Below are 20,805 nucleotides of genomic sequence, written 5' to 3'. Positions count from 1 at the left end.
AGAAGCCCTGTCTCACACAAAACAACAACAAACCTTAAATATGTGTTTAGAAAATTAGAACCCAATGTAAAAAAACAAAAATCTATCACAGGGCTGGGAGTGTAGGGCAATGGTGTAATACTTCCCCAACTGGGGGCAAGACCCTGGATTCAAAATCTAACTGAAAAAAGATCATAGTATAGTTTTGCTTTTTAAGTTCTGAGTTTTAGTTACATTTTCCTAAAGACATCTATGTAATTATCTACATTTTATTTGGAAACAATCTGAGCTTAATATGAATTGTCTTCATCTAGTTTTAGAAGCCACAGCCATTTTTATTGCCCAGTTGTTTAGAGTTTTATTCAAAGAGCAAATATTTGACAATGCATAGAATTGACATCTGTTGAAAAGCCACTTGCTGGGCCAGCACCAGAGAGAAAAAAGTTCTACCCTCTAAAAGTTGTGCCAGATCTGTTAGAGGGTACGACATGGTGGACAGAGTGCAAGTTCAGCACCACGGGCAGTTCCCTGATTGCCTGGGACTCCATGCAGTGGGGAAGCCATACATCTCACATGGGTGACCCAGATGCGAAGAACGGGGTCCAGCAATCTTCCAACAACAAAGAACAGTCTAGAAGCCTTCACAGAAGACTACGCACAGTGCTCATTGAAGCTGAGCTGTGTGACAGGTGAGGCACAGTTGCTCACTGAGCATTCCAATTCAAGCTTGATGGCTGTACCTACAAGTTGCTGCTTACTCTTCTGAAGTCCCTTTTGAGGTAGGTGGTGTCCCTCTGTAGTCTGTGGCCTGTGCCAGACCTTGGAAGTCAAGATGTGCAATCCAAGCATGCTGCAGTCCATTTCTGGTAGGTTTGGTGGTTTTTTTTGCTTGTTTTGTCTTCATTGGCTTTCATTTATATTGGACTTCATTTTATTCCTCTTCATAATGAGGTTAGATGTGCATTTTGGAATTATTATATATATACACACACACACACACATGGGAATATATAGCATAACTCTTTGGTGATGACCACGTAAAGATGAAAACACTTTTAAAGCAGATCATGGCAGTCATAAGTCTGATTATCCCACCAAGTGGAGTGTGACATTACAGGCACTAGAAATACAATGAGTAACTTTGTCATCAGAGATTAATATCATTTTCCTAGGGGGTGCTTTTTAATAACTGGCTTGTTCAGCTTTAACTATAAGAATTATTAAATAAGCAGGCGTCACAATGAAACTGGAATGTTAATGCCACACTTTGTTTTAGCTATCACATCTAAGTCGTCACCAGCTAGTTACCTGGTTGGGTGATTGTAATCTACTCCTTCAGATGGTTGAAATGGCATTCTAATGTCCTCCTTGGAACAGACGGCAGAGATCAGCTTAGAATGAGAAGTACTTGGTGAACCATTCCTGGTGTGGAGAGCCTTGCTTCTGTGGGCCTTCTTTGGCTTGGGCTGATTCTCCATCTTGTGCCCTAAAATCGAAGGAAAATTTTACATGTTTTTGAAACTTATTCAGAAAAAAAAAGGGGGGTTACTGTGCCATTTTTCCAGGAGAAGCTAAGTGCTTGTCATCCCTTCAAAAGACACTAGGCCATGACCAGCCGTGTTGGGAGCTGGAAATGGGTAGTGCAGGATGAGTGGGAGGGAGTGCCTGGCTGTTTATTCACCAATGGTGTGCCATTCCTTCACTGACCCCTTGGTGGTTCTGATACTATTGAGGTGCATTTTGTAATACTTACTATCCATTTTAAGCACAAATCAGCTAACTTTGTAAAAACTTAAAAAAATAGTTAACACGATGTTCCAACATGAGTCTTCTGTAGAATATAACTTGTGAGCATTTTAATGAGGCTATATGAAATTTGCCTAAAGAATCAAAAGAAGGAGGAGCAAGCAATGAAACTGTCGCTTAGTCAGTCTGTATTTGTGAAGTTCATATCCCAAGCCTGAGGACCTGAGTTTGAGTCATGGGACCCACATGGTAAAAGGAAAGAACAAACTTCCAAAAAGGGGTCCTCTGACTTTAACACGTGGTAGGATGTTATGCGTGCCCCACTAAATAGTGTAATTTTGGTTTGGTTTTGTGTTTTTCCAGATAGGGTCACACTTTGTTGCTCTGGCTGTTCTAGAATGTACAGGTAGACTGATAGATTCGCCTGCCTCTGCCTCGAGAGCTGGGATTAAAGGCATGTACCACTGCACCTGACCCTAAATACTGTAATTAACAACAACCCCCCCCCCCCCACACACACACACAATAGCTTGAAAAAGAGGTGCCTATCAATGAGAGCCAGGAGCTGCCAAACTGGTGTGCTTTGCTCTAGACCTTTTCCCAAGGGCTGCATTCATTCAGGGGTGGCAAGTGATTCCTTCTGGCTCAGTGGTCGAGAGCTCTGCCTCCCCTCCATCCTAAACAGCCAGAGGCAGGTTGGCATGCAGAGGGCTTCTGTAACCAGAGCATTTTGAGGATGTCCTTTCTTTCTTTGTTTCTTTCCTTTCTTTCTGTCGGTCTTTTGCTTTTTGAGACAGGGTTTCTCTGTGTAGCCTTGACTCACCAGGCTGGCCTTGAACTCACAGTGATCTGCCTGCCTCTGCCTCCTAAGTGCTGGGATTAAAGGTGTGTACCACCACCTGGCTCAGGAGGCCCTTTCTTAATGTAAACCTCAAGCTCAGAATTTAATCCATGCCCTTGGAGTGAATGGCTTGATAAGGAAAAAGTAGTAAGCAAAGGTGAACCCACACAGGCCTCTGGAAGGGAAGCATGCCACAGGGGAAAATAATAAAGGTGTATCAAAGAGCATCACTCACACTCAGCCAGACTCATTAAGACACTCTAAAACTGCCCCAGTAATACCAAATCCACACTGAGAAGCAGCCTTAGCTAAAGCACACAAGGGTAGAAACAGTTTCGGGCTTAATTCTTGTAGTCACACCAGTCTGATCAGGTAGGTGCTGTACTCATTTTAAAGACAGGAATACAGGGAGCCGTGGAGGTCACTGGTCCTAGACCACACAGCTAAGAAAAAGTGGATTTTGAATATAGATCTCAAATTGATTCCACACACAAAAAAATTAGTCCTTCTAAAGTCTGGCACCAAAATTAGAACAGTTTGTATCACCCGTGTTCTGATTTGCCCAAACTGTCACTGTTCCAAGGCTGGGCTCCTACTCTTTAGAGCAGATGCCAGATACTTAGCAGGTGCCTGAGAAGACCCCAATTTCTTTCCTGTTCTTGGAGAAATAGAGTAGCATCTTCATCCTCCCACACACACACACCTTGTGGCAGTTTTCCCGTCTAGTAACTGGGTGGGTTTGTAAGGCTGGCCACAGCTGGAGCTTGGGTCCAGGCTGGGTGACTTAGTTATGGGAGGGGCATTGATCCTGGAGCTCAGGTCTCCACTCAGAAAGTTCTTTGCGTAGGAGGCAAGGTTTGGCACGCTGACCACTCTGCTGGGCACTTCTTCCATCTTCTTTTTCTGTTTGTGTTAGAGGAGAGCTGTTAGTGCTGCCCCGGAAAGAACATTATTAATGCGAACAGGTTCACCCAACCCAAATGACAAAGGCTCATATATTTCTATATTGTTTTAAAGATTATGTGGGGCGCAGGTATATTACCACACACCAGGAAGCAGAGGCAGGCAGAGCTCTGAGCTCAAGGCCAGCCTGAACTACATAGTGAATTAATCATTTTATTGTAGCGCTGGGAATGGGGTCCAGGGCTTTGAGCATGCCAGACAATTGCTCTTCCACTGAGCTAAATCCCTTGCCCTTCAAACCATTTTTTTCCCCTCAATCCTTATTTTGCAGCCTAAATGAAAACAAACCAAAAACACAGATCTATGATCTCTATTGAAAACTTGGGGAAAGACGGGTTTTATAATTTAAAAAATATTTTAGAGACCTTATAATAGCACGGACTGGCCCTGGCTCATCTTCATCCTCATTAGCCTCTAGAGTGCGAGTTACATTGCTGCCTGAGAGGCATCAACTAAAAACCACAACTGAGACCTTTTCAGCTTCACTCAGTCTGTTTGTTACTCTGTGGGCTGTAAAATACTGATTCTTTTCCACTTTAGGGATCTTGTGATAGGAGATGAGAGAGTTGTTATGAATATGCACATCACCGTTACAAAATCTACAAGTATTATGGAGAGATAAAGGGGGAAAGGAGGATATTCTCCCCCATCATCTGCATGGAGGGAATATTAATAGTGACACACTTTTTTTTTTCTTTAGGAAATAAAAAGGTACATAGCACACATACTCTTCTCAGTACTGTGTGCTACTTCCCCTGGGTCTTTTGTTTTTGTTTTGTGACAGGGTTTCTCTGTTTAGCCCTGGCTGTCCTGGACTCTCTTTGTAGACCAGGCTGCCTTCAAACTCAGAGATATGCCTGCCTCTGCCTCCCAGAGTGCTGGGGTTAAAGCCATGCCTGGCTTTCCTGTTGTTTTTTCCAGCGACTATTCCAGTGAATGTCCACTAGCCCATTAATATGCTGCAGCTACTTTTATGAGAAAAGAAAACTGCAGATTGTGTGATGTGTTAAAATTGACTCGCCTTCATGGAGGGGGTCAAGTATCCCGGGTGAGGGCTGAAAGAGAAGGACCGATTCCGATGGGACATTGCACTGGGGAAGGCTGCGTAGTGAAATCTTCTCTCTTCCTGGAAAAGCAAGGCAACCAAGTCTTAGAGAGCTTAGGCATGGGCTGCTGGTTTTGTCTAGATGGTGGAAGGGCAGAAGATGGGAAAGCCCTGGAGAAGGAGGGTAGCGGAGTGAGTGGCAATCAAGCAGCCAGTCACTGAAGCCCCTAGAAGTACTTCACCCTCATAGTACCAGTGCAGGAAAGGCCATGCAAGCAAAAACAAAATAAAACTATCCTGAGCACCTGAAACTAAAATCTAGGACAAAAGTTAAAATAATTAAGCAAAGACAACCCCTCCCCATATTCAAAAAACTTCAGTCTTTCTCTCCCTTGCCTTTGTGTGAAACAGGGTCACACACACTATTTGGCCAAAGATGAACATGGGCTTGAATTTCGGATCTGTTTCTGACTCCTAATGGGAGTGATTTTAGGCATGTGCTGCCATACTTGATTTGTGTAGTGCGAACAACTGAACCACCATGCTGGTGTGGAGAACTGAACCTGGGCCTCTGCAAGATCAACAAGCATTCTCTATTTGAGGAATTATTCTTTTGAGATCATCATAACTGGGGCTGGAGATAGTGCATTTGCTACAAGCATCTACTGCTCTTCCAGAAGACCCAAGTTCAATGCCTAGTGCCTATAATCAGATAGTTCACATGTGACTGTAACTCAAGCTCCAGGGGTCTGACACCATATTCTGGCCTCTAAAGGCACCTGTATATATGTGGTAGATATGTACACACACACACACACACACACACACACACACACACACACACACAAACATTTTAAAAAGACAATCATAACTATAATATCTTCCTATACTTAGCAAAGGAGCCGTTATTCCTTATTAATATAATTCTGAGTCACAGACAGACCAAGGGGAGAGACATCCCTAAGGAAACAAGCATCAAGTCTTGATGGTTTTGAGGTACAGAATCAAATGTGTTGGAAATAATTCTTCAAGGGGGTCTAGAAATGGGTGCTTGATCTTAATAAAAGGAAGATCAACAATGGTAAGTTTGAATGATTCTATTAAAATTCTAAGGTAAGTAAATAGGTTTTTATCAAACTCTGTAGGTTAAAAAAACAATTAGCATCAAGCAAATGCTGTTCAACTTGGGGTTAGAATGGCTTTTTTCTTTTCCTGTTTTTTTTTTTTTTTTTTTTTTGTATGAGCACTTATAGGGGGAAATAATGAAGGACTGACAGGCAACATTTTAAGCGGCTATTGAAATGCCAGGTTCAACGCAAGCACCTTTACTGCGCATGCTGGGCAGTCCCTCCCCTCCTGGCCTAGGCCTCACCGTGAGCTGCCTGATGATGTCCTCTCGCTCCTTCAGGCGTGTCTGCAGGCGGCTGATGAGCTGCAGGTCTTCAGGCCGCGAAGTTCCTTTTCCTGGCTTCTCCCCAGAATCTTTTAGCCTGTTCAAAGTACGCAGTCAGCCCTTCTACAGAGGTTCCTCAGCAGGCAGGTGGGAGCCTGTGTGCTAGTGTGGCCACCCTTCTCCTGGGCTGGTTCCTGTCACTTCTCTCAGGACTAAGGAGTGCTCACATATTTTTTTGCATGCAGCCTGGCTTTTGGGGCAAGGCCTGGTTTTGGAATAAGAGCACTACCCAGGTCCTAGGCCTGCAAGGTCCCCAGGTGTCCATCTGGGGGGAGCATATACATGGTCTTGGAGTCAAGAAGCCCTTTCAGATGCAGCCATACAGGAAGTGAGGCAGGATGGTGATGGGGACAGATGATGCTGATGGCTACTGATAGCAAGTGAGGACTTTGGAGTGCGAAACCTTGCCCCCTCTTCTAATCCTGGCTTCGCTACCTTTTAGCTACTTGCCTCATTGACTATACCATTTCTCCTGGAGCCAAAGTTCATTTGTCTTTTTGGAGAGAGGAGGGTAGTGGTACATTTGAGACAGGGTCTCACTATGTAGTTCAGGCTGGCCTTACCATTTAGACCAGGCTAGCCTGGAATTTACAGAAATTCACCTGCATCTGCCTCCATATGCTATCACTCCCAGCAGTTCCTTGGAGTCTATGAAGTAAGTAAGGGTTGATTGGTACAGTGTGATGGGCACATGGCAAATACCCACCAGATGGAACTCGGTTAATACATTTCACTGCAGCTTTTCTTTCAGTACTGGGGGCTAAACATGAGTGGGCATGCTACCACTGAGCTAAAGCCCTGATATTTTATTTTAGTTTTTTACTTTTTATTCTGAGATACAATCTCACTACACTGCCCATGAACTCATTTGACAGTCCTTGCTGGCTTTGAACTTGCAATCCTCTTGTCCTAGCTCCCTCTTGAGGATTACAGGCATATGGTTTTGGGCAAGACTGGTTTTTAAAAATGCAGGCTCTTAAATTCATTTCCTACTGTATAACCTTAGAGAAGATGTTTTCCCTGTTGGCCTGGATCATTATATCACTTCCTAACTGGTCTCCTTGTCAACCATCCCTTCTTTTAGTTCCATTGTCACTCAGCAATTAGAAGAAATCTTCTTCTGGCCCTCCAGGGTACTATCCTGTATGGGTAGCATACATTTACCCAAACACACATACACAGAAATAAAAATAAATCTTTAGAGAGCAATGCACTCTTCAACTCACATTAGAAAAGTTTCTATTTGCAGAGACCCACAACTAGTCAAAGTGCAGAAAATAAGAGACTGCTAGAGTTGCTCTCCACAAACTAGTGGCAAGGCCCCATTGCTGAAGACAACACCCACACAACTCATTGGACATGGAGATGTTAAGTTGGTGCCAACATAGAGCTTTCATCTCTGCGTGCTAGTGTCTTTGGTACTCTGCATGCTACCAAAGGAGAAACAAACACCAATCCAGGCACAAATTCTTTTTATCTACAATGGTGTCCTGATTCTAAGGTACACTAGTGCACTGGTGGTACAAAGCTTGTGGGAGTAACCAACAATATATGATTTGCCTTGAGGCCCACTCCCGCTCCACGAGATGGAACCCATACCAAACACTGCTTAGGTTAAGAACCTGAGACTAGATAGCCTAGGGACCCAAGGTAAAACCAAATAGTACTGTTATAAAAAAAACAAAAAGTATCAACAAATGATTCCTAATGACATTTTACTGTGCTCATAAATCAGTGCCTTGCTTGATGTCTGCTCCTTTCTGGGTTGGCCCATCTGTGTCACAGAGAGCAAACAGGCAGGGCTGAATCGGGCACAGGCCATAGCCCACATTAGCTGCCATCCCGAGAAGAACTGTGGGACACCCAAACAGCTTTGGGCTTGGATCTCTCTTTGCTTGCTCCTTTCTGGCCAGGCCTATCTGGGTCCCAGACAATGAACCCAGTAGAGCTGTGCTGGGCACAATCCCCAAAACCCATTGTCCACCATCTTGAGGAGGCTTCTGGGGAGCCCTAGCAAACAGCCTTTGACTTAGAGCTCTCTTTGCCTGCTCCTGACATGCCTGGCCAATGTGAGACACAGGCAGTGACCCCCTTGGAGGAACCTCTAGGCTTGCTAACCCCAGAGAAAACCAGGTGGGTAGAGTCCAGCACAAGAACAAATGCAACAAAACTCAGAGCATATGGCACCACCGGAAACCAGTAGTCTTACCGTAGCAAGCCCTGGAGGTACTAACACTCCCGAAACACAAGATGATTTTAAATCTGAGGCAATGAAAATGATAGAAGCCTTGAAGGAGGAAAATATATTCCAACAGATGAAGGAATTGAATAAATCCTCTAAAGAATTACAGGAAAATACAGTCAAATGGGAGAAATAAAATTATTCAAGATCTAAAAAGGGACGTATATGTAGCAAAGAAAACCCAATCTGAGGCAATCCTGGAGCTGGAAAACCTAGGGAAGAGAACAGGAACTGCAGATAAAAGCAACACCAACAAATACAAGAGATAGAAGCTCTAGTGTAGATGATACAGTTGAAGTTATTGATACAACAGTCAAAACTTAAAATCAAAAAGTTCCTGAAACAAAAAATCCAAGAAATCTGAGACACTATAAAAAGACCAAACCTAAGACTGATAGGAATGTAAGAAAAGACTCCAAGTGCTATGGCCCAGAAAACATTTTCAGCAAAATCATAGAAAACTTCCCCAACCCAAAGGAAAAAAGTACCCAGAAATATACAAGAAGCCTATCATAAAAGAACATCCTCCTGCCACATAATAACCAAAGCACTAAATGTACAGAACAAAGAAAGAATGTTAAACTGCAAGAGAAAAAAAGCCAAGTCACATATAAAGGCGAACCTATCAGAATTATACCTGACTTCTCAACAGAGACTATGAAATCCAGATGCCAACTCGGACTGCTATACTGAGCAAAACTTTCAATCACCATAGATGGAGAAAATAAGATATTCTATGACAAAACTAAGTTTAAACAGTCACAAATTCAGCACTAAGAAGATACTAGAAGGAAAACTCCAACCCAAAGAGGCTAACTACACCCAGGGAAAACAGGAAAAAAATAACCTCACATCCACAAAACCAAAAGAAAGGAAACACACATACACACACACTACCACCACCAACATCAAAATAACAGGAACTAACAACCTACTAGTCATATCTCTCAACATCAATGGCTTCAATTCACCATTAAAAAGACACACAGGCTAACAGAATGGATACAAAAACAGGGCCCATCATTCTGCTGCATACAAGAAACACCTCAGCAATAAAGATAGATGTTACATCAGAGTAAAGGACTTGAAAAAGGTCGTCCAAGAAAATGAACCCAAGAAGCAAGGTGGAGTAGCCATTCTGGTATCTAATAAAATAACCTTTTAACCAAAACTATTCAAAAGAGATCGGGAGGGACACTTTATACTTATCAAAGAAAAAAATACAGCAAGATGATATCTCAATCCTGAACATCTATGCCCCAAATTCAGGAGCACCCACATTCGTAAAAGAAACATTACTAAAGCTTAAATCACACACTGGGGCCTACACATTAATAGTGGGAGAATTCAATGCCCCCACTCTACACAATAGATAGCTTATTGAGACAGAAATTAAATGGAGAAATAATGAAACTAATATATGTCATTAATCAAATGTACCTAACATATCTACAGAACATTTCATCCAAACACAAAAGAATATTCCTTTTTCTCAGCACCTCACAGAATGTTCTTGAAAAGTGACCGTATACTTGGTCACAAAGCAAATCTCAACAGATACAAGAAGATCAAAATAACCCCTTGCATCTTATCAGACCACCATGGATTAAAACTGGAAGTCAACAACAACAGAAACAAGAGAAAGTCTAGAAACTCATGGACACTGAACAACACTCTACTCAATGATCTCTGGTTCAGGGACAAAATAAAAAGAGAAATTAAAGACTTTCTAAAAGTCAATGAATATGAAGGCACAACATACCCAAACTCATGGGACACAATGAAAGTAGTTCTAAGAGAAATTAGAGGGATCCTATACTAACAACTTAACAGCACACCTGAAAATTCTAGAACAAAAAGAAGCAGAAACACTCAAGAGAAGTAGATGGCTGGAAATAATCAAACTCAGGACAAACTGATCCACATTTATAGCTCTGCACAAAACTAAAGTCAAAGTGGATTAAAGACCTTAATATAAAACTAGACATACTAAATCTATTAGGAAGAAAAAGTAGGGAAGAGCCTTGAACTCATTGGCACAGGAAAACTTCCTGAACAAAGAGCTCCAATAGCTCAGGCTTTAAGGTCAACAGTTCATAAATGGGACCTCATGAAACTGAAAAGCTACTGCAAGGCAAAGGACACTGTCAAAAGAACAAAATGACAACCTACAGACTGAGAAAAGATCTTCACCAACCCTATGTCTGACAAAGAGCTAATATCCAAAATATATAAAGAACCCAAAAAATTAAACACCACCAAACCCAAAAATCTTATTTTAAAAATAGAGCATAGAGCTAAACAGAGAATTCTCAACAGAGGAACAATGAATGGCCAAGAAGCAAAGAAATGTTCAACATCTCTCATCACCAGGGAAATGCAAATCAAAACAATTCTGAAATTTCATCTTATACCTACCAGAATGGCTAAGATCAAAATTTTAAGTGACAGCACATTCTGATAAGGGTGTGGAGAAAGGGGAACACTCCATTGCTGGTGAGTATGCAATCTTGTACAACCACTTTGGAAATCAATCTGGCCCTTTCTCAGAAAACTGGGAATAGTGTTACTGCAAGACCCAGCTATACTACTCTGGGGGTTATACCCGAAAGATGCTCCACCACACAACAAGTACATTAGCTCAACTATGTTCATAGCAGCTTTATTCATAATAGCCAGAATCTGGAAACAACCTAGATGTCCCTCAACCAAAGAATGGATAAAGAAACTGGTACATTTACACAGTGGAATACTACTCAACTATTAAAAACAAGGAAATTCTGAAATTTGCAAACAAATGGATGGAACTAGAAACGATCATCCTGAGTGAGGTAACCCAGACCCAGAAAGACATGTATGGTATATACTCACTTATAAGTGGACATTAGCCCAATATAGATCTCTTCTGAGAGACTCCACCCGTTGGGAGATCAGGACAGATGCTGGGACTTGCAGCTGGACTCTGGACGGAGCTCTCAGGGTAACATGGAAGAATGGGGGATGGAAGGACCCAGAGGACTTTGGAGACCCACAAGGAAACTATCAAGGCCAGCAGATGATCTGGACCCAGGGGTGACTGTTCACCAACCAAGGACAATAGATGCAGTAAACCTAACCCCCCCTATTCAGATCTAGCTAATGGACAGCTCCTTCTCCATGGTTGAGGCAAGCCAGATATTTTACAGAGTGATAGACCTTTGAACACTTAGCCCTAAATGGGATGTTTCCATCAAATCCCCTCCAGGCTCAGTAAAACCTGCAGAAGAGAAGGCTGAAAGATTGTAAGAGCCAAGCTGCGTGGTGGTGGCACGTGCCTTTAATCCCAGCACTTGGGAAGCAGAGGCAGGTGGATATCTGTAAGCTGGAGGCCAGCCTGGTTCACAAAGTGAGTCCAGGACAGCCAAGGCTACACAGATAAACCATGTCTCAAAAAACCAAAAATAAATAAATAAAAAATTGTAAGAGCCAGAGGAATGGAAGACACCAGGAAAACAAGGTCCTCTAAATCCACAAGATCAATGCTCACAGAGACTGGGGTAGCATGCACAGGGCCTACATAGGTCTGCACCAGATGGGTCCTAGAGCTGAAAGGAGAAGTGGGCACTTGCCCCATTCCTAACCCAGAAGCTTATCTCCAATGGATAACCACTTGCAAACAAAATTTAGTTTTCTCCAAGGGAGTCTTACTGGGAAAACAAACTACTCTTAAGAATAGGTAGGCTGCCCAGCAGAGACGGCCAACAGAAAATGAACTCAGTGGTACATTTGGAGGCTTCTTGTCTCATAATGTGTTAGAGCTTTCCCTGTTTTTTCTACCTTAATTTTTAGTTTTATTTTATCTACATATTTTCTCTCCATTTTTTGCCCTATAGGACCTTTACGTGTGTGTGTGTGTGTGTGTGTGTGTGTGTGTGTGTGTACACATACATACACATGGCTTCTAGTTTAGTGTTTTTATGGGATTCTTGATTGTGCAAACAAGTGGGTCTCTGCGTCTATATCTTTTTCTTATGACTTTTCTTGGGTTCTTCTTCTGTTTTGTCCTGTTCCAATACGTTAGACTCTGTTTTTTATCATATTATGCTATATTACATTTTCTTATTTCACCTTAGAAGCCTGTTTGTTTTCTAATGAGAGGCAGAAAGGGGACAGATCTGGATGGGCGAGGGTGTGATGAGGAACTGGGAGGAACAGAAGGAGGGGAAATGGTAATTGTGTATATTATGCAAGAGGAAGTATTTTCAATTAAAGGGGAAAAGGAAGGAAAGGTTGCTATATCCCTTTCTTGGGAATCATTGCAGAAGAGAGGGCAGAGAGATTGTAAGTACCAGGGATGGTGGATGACTACAAGGAAAAGACTGTAGTGTCTTATGACACAGCAGAGCAGTCGCACAAAATGAGCTCACGGTGGTGACACCACGCATGAGACCTGTACAAGTTCAACAGCAAAAAAATCTCAGCATGGAGATGTGAGGTGGATGCCGCACACAGCCGTGGGATTATTGGTAAATGGTAGCTGCTGGGATAAGGGTTGGTTTTCTTTAGGAGTGTAGGCTGGTAGGTTGCCCCTGCTCCTCCAGCGCCTGGCTGCATATTCAAGAGTACATACATGGCCAGGACATAGGCTTGATGGGTTTAAAAAATAAGAACACAAAGTTGGGTGAGTAGGAAAGGGAGATGGACTTAGAAGGAGATGAGGGAGGGGAACAAATATGATCAACACATTCATTAATTTTTCAAAAAAACAAAAAAAATTGAGAAAAATAAAATAAAGTGGGGAATGATAGCCAACCATGCCTATCAGCCTGGAAATGAAGTGCTTCTGGACTCAGACAACTTCTAAGTTTTCAAATCATGAAAATCTAGGGATGTGAGGTCACTTCCCAAAATGGTACCCGCAAGTCCCTCCCCACCTGGGCCCGAGGCCGTGCTCACTCAGCTTCCAGAGCCGCCAGCCGGGCCTGGAGTCGGGCCTGGGCACCACTGAAATCTGCCACCATGGCCTGCATCTCCTTCCGGTGCTCCTGGCGGAGTGCCTCTACCTCTACGGCTCTCTGGGCCTTCTGGTCCTCCTCCAGCAAGCTGTGATGGATGAAAGCACAGTTGGGGTCACCCAGGCCCTGAGCCCTTGGACTCAAGGGCTTATTTCTCTGTTTGGTGGCCTCATTTAAGAAGCCCTGAACTGCGTGATACTGAGATCCTTGTGAGAAGGACACCTGGGGTCTTCAGGTGTCAAGCTCAGGGTAAGCTTGCCACGGTAACCCTTCTTCGACTTTTCCCACTCCAGCATCTGTAAAGGAGAACCCTAAGAGTTGCCGTCCTTGGAAGAGGGAAGACACACCTGGAGGGAACCCTAGAAACACTCTTCCCCACAAGGCAGGTGGGGAGACCAGTGAGAACATTCTCTCAGTTAGACCTAGAACTCTGAAACACAGGAGAAACCTATCCAGGGTTTCCATAAAGGTGGGTGGCATAGCCCAAAGAGTAGTAGTTAGGGGCAATCCGCTAAAGACCTTGGCTTCTGCCATTATTTTTAATTGTATGGTGGCCTTGGGTTCAGTGTCCTCTTCTGTTGGATGGGAGTGACGGGGTGCCTACCTTACAGGGCCATTGCAAGGAGAAACTGAGCTAATGCATAGCTAGAATAGTCTGTGGCATAAATGCCTTTTCTCAGCCATTAGTTATTACTGTGCTTAACCTAGAGGAAGATGCTAATGGGGCCACAGCTGAATCCTAGGGGAGTCTTCTGTTTTCAGGAAGTACATGATTCCTCTTTTTTTTTTTTTTTTTTTTGGTTTTTTGAGACAGGGTTTCTCTGTGTAGCCTTGGCTGTCCTAGACTCACTTTGTAGACCAGGCTGGCCTCAAACTCACAGCGATCCACCTGCCTCTGCCTCCCGAGTGCTGGGATTAAAGGCGTGCGCCACCACGCCCAGCTCCTCTTTATTTTTTATGTGCATTGTTTTTTTGTTTGCATGTATGTCTGTGTGGGGGTGTTGGGTCCCCTAGAATAGGAGTTTACACACAGTTGTGAGCTCCCACGTGGGTGCTGGGAGTTGAACCATGGTCCTCTGGAAGAACAGCCAATGCCCTTAACATCTGAGCCATCTCTCCAGCCCCACATCTACATTTTTATCTGATTGCCCCCTTGCCCCCAGAGGTGAGGGATCATTGCTTTCCTCACTCAGAGGAGGACTTGCCTAGGATCACGTGGGACATTTCCTGTTCTGTGGTGCTCCACCTCAGCCAGGTGGGCTCCTGGCTGCTCTTAATGAACTCAGGTCTCAGGTTCACCGGGAAGGGGGCACCCCATGACCTCACTTAGTTGGAGATAGAGTTGTTTCACAGCAGTCTGAGTATATAGAGTGAGGAGGGTCCTGTGAGCACTCCTTTTGCTGGGGTCAGAGCTCCTTACCATCAGTGGGCATTATGACTACCTCAGAGCAGATTTGTTAAACATGGCTCCCTCTTGTGTAGGCATCTCTGCCTGGGAAACCAGTAGCCAGGGTCTTTCCCACCAAAGGGCATCCTCTCGTTTTGGTTGTTTTGTATTGTTTGAGACAACTGCCTGGAGCTCACTATGTTGCCCAGGCTGGTCCCAAACTCGTGGCAATTCCGCATCAGCCTTCCGTGTACTGAGATGACAGGCATGTGCCACCATGTCCAGCTGCCTTTGGCTGATCCTACTTAGATGCTCTGCCTAGAGGAGGCCTGTTCCTTTAGTCTCTGTTCTAACGTTCCCTCACCTTGGCAGTTCCAGGAGCAAGTGTGAGGCACAGCCTTAGAGTAATTCCACATACCAACTCCAGCATCTCCTCTTGACAACATTTCAGAAATGCAAATTCTAACTGATTTTAATTCTTAGGCTCCATCTCCATCAAATCTGACATGCTGGGGACGAGTGTAGGGAAGTGTTCAGTGAGGCGTGTGTGTGTGTGTGTGTGTGTGTGTGTGTGTGTGTGTATGTATGTATGTATGTATGTATATATGCGTGTGTGTGATTAAGTGCAGGTTCCTGTCCATGCCATGAAAATGCTCTACCACTAGCTACATTCCAAGCCCCCAGGTCGAAGCTCAGTTTTGTGATTTTTTTTTTCAGTAGGTGCCATGTACCTAATGTCATAAGCGCTTGGTGTGGAATCTTTTTTAGGGGGGAGGGCCAGAAAGGTGTAGTTTTTGCTGGAATTGAAGTTGAGATTCCTCTACCTCAGCCCCCTAAGCTAGCATTAGAGAGATTACCACTATACGGAGCACATATTTTCTTTTCTTAGTTTTCTCCACCACTTGTGGGCTAGGCTTTACCATACCTGATGCTCTGGGCAGCTGAGGCCTGGGGAGATTAAGAAACTTGCTTGGGGTCATGCAACAATTGTTGACCAAAGTGCAAACTTTATGCTTCCTCAAACCTGCAGTATGAGGTTACAGCAAGCTATATGAACACCCAGCCATCTCCCCTCTCTCTTATAAAAAGGGCTTTAAAAATTAAACGGCCAAGCACAACCAACGCTGAAAGTAGTTTAGAGCTGGGCCAGCAGAGTTCACAATACCCAAGTGAAAATAATCAGGGGAAAAAGGATCCTCCGTGTACCAAGGTCACGAAAAGGAAAATTGTGAATAACTAACTCTGGGAGTGAAACACTCAAAAAACCAGATGAAGCATACACATCCCTCAACAAACGCAAACTGGTAAATCTCATTCCAGGAAAAAACAAAAACAAAAACAAAAAGCCAGATACCCTAAGAAGTTTTATTCAAGACATTGAATTTATATTTAAAAACCTTCCAACAAAGGAGGAAACCCACACACAGCCTGGTGCTTCCTCCATGCTTGAAAGAAATGCAGATTACATTATCTTGGAACTGCCTTGGGCCCAGGCCATGTTCGTACAGCCCGGTTGTCAGGACGCAGGCACAGCTAGTTTAGAACGCACAGCACTGTGGGAACTCCTTTATCGCATTGTCTTTCCCAGGTCTGACTCTAGGTCTAAGGAGTTTTGTGAGGAGAGGAGAGTCTTGTGTCAGATCTCAGAGGCTCCAAACAATGATGGAGCAAAGGGAAGAGGGGAAAGAGAGGAGGGAGGAATGTGGGGGAGGGAGAGAACGGAAGCTGGGCCTGCAGACTCACCGGTGCTGCTCACGCAGCTGCAGCGCCTCCTGCAGGTGCTGGTCCACCTCTGCACGCAGGCGCAGTACAGTGTCTTGGAGCTGCGCGTTCTCCTGTAGGAGTCCTTTCTCCGCTGCACAGGGCAGGGAACCAGGAAGGCCTGGAACGCCCGCATCCTGAGGGATGGCAGAAGGTAGAGACTTTTGTAAAATTAAAAAAAAAAATTTATGTGGTTGTTTGCTTATTTATTTTAATAGACGCCAAGGCTAACTCAGCAAGAGGAACTTGGAGGTGGTGCCAACAAAGCTGCACCAGGGTCCTGATGGAGGGCTACCATGAAGCCTCTTAGCCCTCAGAGCGTTTAATAAGAGATCAAGCAGTCCACAGGACCCGCCTGCTTTTATCTTCTGTCGTGGTTTGAGTAGCCACGGCCTCCATAGACTCATGTGCTTGACTACTTGGCCACATGGAGTGGCACCATTAGGAGACGTGGCCTTGTTGAAGTATATCACTATAGAGACAGGCTTTGAGCTCTCCTATGCTCAAGCTATGCCCTGTGTGGTGCCATCTCTCCCTGCTGCCTGCGGATCAAGAGGTAGAACTCTCAGCTCCTTCTCCGGCACCATGTCTGCCTGCATGCTGCCATGTTTCCCCGCCATGGCAATACTGACTAAAGCTCTGAAAGTGTAAGCCAGGCCCAATTAAGTGCTTTCCTTTATAAGCGTTGCCATGGTCATGGTGTCTCTTCACGGAAATAAAACCCTAACCGAGACACCTTGTCATTCCTTTCTCCGTGGTCTCTGTCCTAATATGGGACCCTAGTGTCACTTTTTCTGCTCAGCAGTCAGTGCCTCAAGAGCCCTGAGGGGTAGAAGGGCAGGGAGAACAGAGGCCACAGTGTAGAGCTTTGCTGGTCACCACGCAGGGGGAGTATCACGAGGAGGCAGAAGCAGGATGCAGGTGCCAAGAGACCAAGAGAGAACGAGGCTGTAGGTGCAGTTTGTAGTCAGGGGCGGAGGAGGCTTTCTGACGATGCACTGGGGCATCTGGAGCTTATTCCAGTGACAGCCGCAAAGTCATCCTGTGTGTGACCCCCCAATACCTAAAGCTTAGGGCACAAACTGTTACAAGATGACAACAGTTAGAGTAAGAATTAGGGATGTGCAGCGAAGGGGCTGATGGGTAAAGCCTGAGCAGACAAATGAAGGAGAGCTGCCTGGAGTTCTGAGAATTAAGATCAGTGAGGTCTAAACAGGGAGTTTGCCCAGGGAGTGTTCAGCAATATTTCCCCCCGCAGATCGAAAGAGTGGCCCAGACTACCTGGAGGTCTAAGAAGTACAGACTGGTCTGAACCATAGGTAACCTATAACACTTCAGATCTGCTTCCTGCTTTCCAGTTTTTCAAGACAGGGTTTCCTTGTGTGGCCTTGGCTGTCCTGGACTTGCTTTGTAGACTAGGCTGGCCTCGAACTCACAGCGATACACCTGCCTCTGCCTCCCAAGTGCTGTGATTAAAGGCGTGCGCCTCCATGCCTGGCCCTGCTTCCTGCTTTTCAAAGATGGGAGCATGCAGACCACCAAGTGTATCTGTAGGGGTGAGGAACAGGAGCAGGGACTTGTCACTTCCATGAGGGGAGGGACCCAGCTCCCAAATCCCACCCATATGGGGCTGTTCTGTGTGGACCGAATGTCTTAGAGCGAATATGGTGTGGACAGGGGCAAGGCACTGACCTCTGTAATAAAGGTGTGGTCTGTGCTGTCCCCTGAACACTGATTGGTGGCCTGCCGCTTCCCCGAGGGGCCCAGGGCTCTTAGCTCATTCTGTAGTATCTCCAGGGCCTTCTGGTGCTCTGAGCAGGCAGCCCGCTGCTCTGTTAGCTCCTGCCTCAGGGACTCTGGAAAGAAGAACAGTGAGAGATCATTCCTAAACTTATTCCAGGGTCACAGAGGCAACAGTAGGATATAAGGTACACTTGTACCCCCACAACCATCCTATGTTGCTGTCCCTCTGCCCCTGCCCATCCCAGATCTATTTTATTCTAAGCAACAGGAAGGGTAAGCAACCCCGAGTTATACAGCTATTAAGTGGTGGAGCAGGATGGCTGGTTAGGAGGAATAGCAGGTTAGGGTACGTTCACTCCAGTCTAGTCCAGACCCCGAGGCAACACGGGGCCTGGACACCAACTCAGGAAACCAAAGGAAGAACAAGGAACTGACTGTCCAATGGGCGGAGGGACTCTTCTGGAGTCTTGGCCTCAAGTCAGGAATCTTGAAATTTATGCCAGTTTTAAGGAGACAAAACTTTCAGAAATTAGTCATGGGTGTGGGATCTTGGCTGAATCGTGGGGGCAGAAGGCTGTTATCCAACAGGGTTCAGTTGAAAGTTAGAACAAGTCTCGAGGAGTTTACTCATAACTGTCATTATAGCCCTATGAGGTGAACACTATCACTCCCTTCACTGGGCAGATGGTAGACTGCCCAGGCCATATAGCTGGCAAGTGTTGGAAATACGTTTAAGGCTAGTTTAAGTCTTAGTTTAAGTCCAGAGATCTTAACTGCCTCTGCTGACTTCTGGAACATGGAGAGAGTGGGTTTTGATGCTGAAATGGAACCAGAGAGAAATGTCATGCTAGGGATAGCATGAGGTAGGCAAAAGAAAGTCAGGTGGAGCCTGGGGCCTGAGTCCTCCAGTTTGCAGCTATCACTGGAATGGGAAGTCCACAAAATTGATGCAAGCCAACAAAACTCTTGCTAAGGCTTGTATCTGAGTTCTACTGAATGGTACCCACAGTATCTATGTCCACTGGCCTCATGCTGTTTGCTACACATGCTACATTTAGCATCCCATCCAATTCACAATATGACCCTATGAGCTAGAGCTATGACAGCTCCATTTTGTTGGAAAAGGAAAATGTAGTCCAGAGGCCCCGCCCCCACAGGTCTCACAGAAAGATGGGAATGGAGCTGGGATTGTTGCAGTGCCCCGCTTGCCACTGGTTTCCTCGTAGCCCAGCATACAGGCTGGGCTCTCCCAGGTGGACAGTGGGATCTTTACCAAGCAGCAGAGGCTGCTGGGCTTCCGTGCAATCCTCTTGCAGCTCTTGTCTGGCCTTCTCCTCCAGGGCCTGGAGCTCTATCAGGTGTGCCTCATGTGGGATCTGGAGGCTGTGACTGGATGCCTTCTTCAAGCCCTCCTCTGCAGCCTGTGGGCAGAGGCAGAAGGAATGAGGCATGAAACTGATTGCTCAGGACTCTTGTGCTGGGCTTATCAGGCTATGGCACGCTAATGGCCTGACTACAGCACACACTTTGTGATTTTTGTAGCTAGTGAATAAAGTTAGGGGTTTCACCATGGTGTGTTTGTTCTACTTTGGTCTTTTTTTTTTTCTTTTCTTGCCTTTGTTTTTGTTTTGCTTTGTTTGTTTTGAGGCAGGATGCCAGGTAGCTCAAGGCTGGCCTAGATTTCAATTTGTAGCCGAGTGCTGGAGTCCAGCTCTGGATGAGGGTCAAGTCCCGAGAAGGGTGTGTGTAAGAGCGATGGAAGAAAGAATTGGACATGGGGACACCATTCAATTCTTTTGATAAGAGATAGGACAGAGAGGAAGCCTTAGTGGCTTTACCTGCTTTGACAGCCTGTGTCTTCTTTAACCTTTATATACACAATATCATTTCTTTAGAAACACTTAAAGAAATGCTCAACATCTTTAGTCATCAGAGAAATGCAAATCAAAATGACTCTGAGATTCCATCTTACACCCATCAGAATGGCTAAGATCAAAAACTCAAGTGACACCACATGCTGGCAAGGATATGGAGAAAGAGGAACACACCTTCATTGCTGGTGGGAGTGCAAACTTGTACAACCACTTTGGAAATCTATGTGGCACTTTCTCAGAAAACTGGGAATAGGGCTTCCTCAAGACCCAGCTATTCCACTCCTTGGAATATACCTGGAAGATGCTCCACCACACAACAGGGACATATGCTCAACCATGTTCATAGCAGCTTTATTCATAATGCCCAGAACCTGGAAATAGCCTGAATGTCTCTCAGATAAAGAAACTGTGGTACATTTACACTATGGACGACTACTCAGCTGTTAAAAACAAGGAAATCCCAAAACTTGTGGATAAATGGATGGAACTAGAAATGATCATACTAAGACTCACATGGTATATACTCACTTATAATTGGACACTAGCCCAAAAAGCATGTCCCATGAAAGTCATCACTTACCAGGAGATTTAGATAGATGTGAGGACATCTTATTGGGACTCTAGGTAAGAGAAATATAGGAGAATGGGGAAATAGAAGGATCCAGAGGACCCTAGAAACCTATAAGAAGAACATCATGATGGGTAGATCTGGGCCCAGGGGGATCTGCTCAAACTATTGCACCAACCAAGGACAATACAAGCAGTAAATATTGAACA

At 44.8% G+C, this 20,805-nt stretch overlaps 1 protein-coding gene across 2 annotated transcripts in view; it reads right to left on the bottom strand.

The window, feature by feature from the left end:
• Positions 1-203: 203 nt before the first annotated feature.
• The window catches only part of FAM184B (family with sequence similarity 184 member B), a 116,745-nt gene continuing 96,143 nt past the window's right edge, over positions 204-20,805 (bottom strand). For both annotated transcript variants that reach the window (XM_084799716.1, XM_084799717.1), the window contains 8 exons: positions 19,428-19,575; positions 18,104-18,267; positions 16,394-16,548; positions 13,205-13,351; positions 5,947-6,064; positions 4,551-4,655; positions 3,270-3,469; positions 204-1,465 (listed from right to left, as the gene is read on the bottom strand). In XM_084799716.1, the coding sequence (XP_084655842.1) occupies positions 1,372-1,465; positions 3,270-3,469; positions 4,551-4,655; positions 5,947-6,064; positions 13,205-13,351; positions 16,394-16,548; positions 18,104-18,267; positions 19,428-19,575 (1,131 nt within the window). In that variant the 3' untranslated portion in view covers positions 204-1,371. The remainder of the gene's footprint in view (positions 1,466-3,269; positions 3,470-4,550; positions 4,656-5,946; positions 6,065-13,204; positions 13,352-16,393; positions 16,549-18,103; positions 18,268-19,427; positions 19,576-20,805) is intronic.

The sequence above is a fragment of the Acomys minous genome (assembly GCF_964271855.1).
Source record: "Acomys minous genome assembly, chromosome: 10".
NCBI classification, from domain to species: Eukaryota; Metazoa; Chordata; class Mammalia; order Rodentia; family Muridae; genus Acomys; species Acomys minous.
This window is presented reverse-complemented; position numbering and strand designations above follow the sequence as displayed.